Source organism: Dipodomys ordii, unplaced genomic scaffold, assembly GCF_000151885.1.
Source record: "Dipodomys ordii isolate 6190 unplaced genomic scaffold, Dord_2.0 Scaffold15, whole genome shotgun sequence".
NCBI classification, from domain to species: Eukaryota; Metazoa; Chordata; class Mammalia; order Rodentia; family Heteromyidae; genus Dipodomys; species Dipodomys ordii.
This window is the reverse complement of record NW_012267231.1, coordinates 14,674,385-14,677,346: the sequence shown is the minus strand read 5'-3', so window position 1 is coordinate 14,677,346 and position 2,962 is coordinate 14,674,385. Positions and strand designations below refer to the sequence as shown.

Here is a 2,962-nt window from a genome sequence, read left to right as displayed (position 1 = left end):
CTTGAGATGAAGAGCTGAGGGACAGCGCCCAGGCCCAGAGTTCAGGCCCTACGACCGGACCCAAAAAACAAAAACAAAAAGTCTCAGGAACAGGACTAGAGTCCTGAGTTCAAGCCTCAGTACTGGTGCAGGGACATAAAAAAATTCCAAACAGCCAATTTTTACTCAAGAAATCTTGATATTGAAAGAGATCTCTGCTTCTATTTCTAGTTTTTTCCACTCATGACCCTATATCTTGGATTTTTTTCTTTAAGAAGTTTGTTCTTAAGTTGTCATTACTTTTTCTTCCTTTTGTGTATGTGTGCCAGTCCTCAGCTTTGAACTCACTGCCTAGATGCTGTCTCCCTGAGATTTTTTGCTCTACTGCTTGAGCCAGAAATCCATTTCCAGATTTTTTTGGTGGTTAATTGGAGATGAGTCTCAGATTTTTCTTCACATGCTGGCTTTGAACTATGATCCTCAGATCTCAGCTTCCTGTGTAGCTAGGATTATAAGCATGAGCCACCAGTGCCCAGACTTTCATTACTGTCTTTATGAGTACCATACCTGTTTTGGATCCAGTGTACACAAAAGACATTTCATTAGTTTTAATGCTGCCCTTTCCAGTATTATGGACACGAGGATAGGAAGGTTTCCTAGAATTTCCACAAATGTTCAACTTAAAATCTCTCCCATTTTAAATGGGCTTTCCTATTACCATCCCAAATTTAGTTGATATTTCTTTCTATACTTCATCTGGAAGTTCCACTTCAGATGCCTGTGCTTTATCTTCAGCCAACGATACTGTGGTCACAGGGCCAAAACCCAGCCTTGACTTCTCTGTTGGAATCACAGTGAAATTTTCCTCAGAAGGGAGATATTGGGAAATTACATAGTTGAGAAAAGAGATGATCCCTAGAGATGGACAAAAAATTGAGATGAAGTTGAATAGTAGATGATGTTTTGTCTTTTAAAAGTTCTTACTGGGCTGGGAAGGTGGCTCAGTGGTAGAGAGCTTGCCTTTCATGCATGAGCCCCTGGATTCAAATCCTCAGGATCACATAAGCAGAAAAAGTTGGAAGTAGTACTGTAGCTCAAAGTGGTAGAGTGTTAGCCTTGAGCTAAAGAGCTGAGGGACAGCGCCCGGGCCCAGAGTTCAGGCCCCAGGACCAACCAAAAAAAAAAAAAAAAAAAGGTCTTACTGCCTGGTGCCAATGGCTTATGCCTGTAATCCTAGCTACTGGAGGCTGAGATCTGAGGATCAAAGCCAGCCTGGGCAGGAAAGTCCGTGGGACTTATCTCCAGTTAACCAGAAGTGGCGCTGTGCCTCAAGTGGTAGAGCATTAGCCTTGATCTGAAGAGCTCAGGGACAGCACGTAGGCCCAGAGTTCAAGCCCCACAATTGACCAAAAAAAGAAGGAAGAAAGGAAGGGAGGAAGGAAGGAAGGAAAAAGGAAAGAAAAGAAAAAGAAGCTCAGGGACTGTTTACAGGCTCTTGAGTTCAAGCCCTAGGAGTAGAAAAAAAAGCTCAGGGACAGTGCCCAGGTCCTGACTTCAAGCCCCACAACCAACCAACCACACACACACATTCACACACAAAAGTTTTTACTCATTCTTTAATACTCAGTTCCAAAGGCCTTTTGTTTCTCTTTAAACTCCAATGCTCCTATTTGCATTTACAGTAGTATTTCAGTTTGGTCAGGCTACAGCTTGAATCTTTTGGATTTAAATAATGGTTCAAATGTTTTCTTGTGGTCTTGAACAAATTATACAACCTATCATAGCCCACTTGGTGAGAAAACAGCTTACTAATTCTAGGTTTTCAGACTATATCCATACCACACTGCCTCTCCGTGTACAAATAAATGCTTAGAAGATGAAACCTTCACCTCCCTTTCCAGAAATGTGTTTCCTTTTCATGTTTGCAGCACAGGACAGGGGGTCTGACTCACCTGCACACACGTATAGGATGGTACTCCACCAATTAAGATAATAGGGCCATAGGAAATTGGACTCCATGACATCCGTTCGATGCCAGTGAACCTGTGCCAGAAACAGGTAGAGGCAGAGGAACAAGCAGAAGGCTGGGACCAGAAGAAAAGATTTTACAACCTATCAGCATCTTCAGTGTACCTTGATTGTCACCCCCAGTCCTCTGCCTGTAGGATCATATACCTAGCAAGAATCAAATGATAAAAGCTGGGCACTGGTGGCTCATGCCAGTATTCCTAGCTACTCAGGAGGCTGAGATTTAAGGACCCAGGTTGGAAGCCAACCCAGGTAGGAGACTGACAATCTTATTTCCAATTAACTACTAGAAAACTGGAAGTGGAACTGTGGCTCAAAGTGGTAGAGTTCTAGTGTTGAGCAAAAGAAGCTCAGGGACAGTGCCCAGACCCTGAGTTCAAGCCCCAGGATTGGCCAAAAAAAAAAGTATAAGAAAAAAGGTTGAGAGCCGGGCACCGGTAGCTCATGCCTATAATCCTAGCTATTCAGGAGACTGAGATCTGAGGATCACGGTTCAAAGCCATCCCAGGCAGGAAAGTCCATGAGACTCTTATCTCCAATAAACCACTAGAAAACTGGAAGTGGTGCTGTGGTTCAAGTGGTAGAGCGCTTGCCTTGAGCTGAAGAGCTCAGGGAAACACCCAAACCTAGAGTTCAAGCCCCACGACCGACCAAAAAAGAAAAGAAAAAAGGTTGAGAAGCCCCAGAGACACTGCATTACCTTGCCAGTCTAGGTTAGTACCTGTTAAGAAGCTGAGCAGAGATTCCTTCATATCCAAGTTGGTGATCATGCTTTCTCTTCCATGGAAACAAGAGCTAAAGAGCCAGCCAAGAGCAAAAAGTATGGCAAAGACAGAGATGAGGCAGAAGACCCTGGAGCTCTGGAGATAATCTATGGGAATAAGAAGAAAGGAAGGGCCTGGTTAGACCAAAGGACATATTGCTTCAGGAAGCCACAGAGGATCTTTTTTTTTTT

The 2,962-nt window shown here is 43.6% G+C and overlaps 1 protein-coding gene across 1 annotated transcript in view; it reads right to left on the bottom strand.

Annotated features, from left to right (window-relative positions):
- The window catches only part of Tmem202 (transmembrane protein 202), an 18,550-nt gene that overhangs the window by 11,045 nt on the left and 4,543 nt on the right, over positions 1-2,962 (bottom strand). Inside the window, exon 5 of the mRNA XM_013011917.1 lies at positions 731-894. Coding sequence (XP_012867371.1) covers positions 731-894 — 164 coding nt within the window. The remainder of the gene's footprint in view (positions 1-730; positions 895-2,962) is intronic.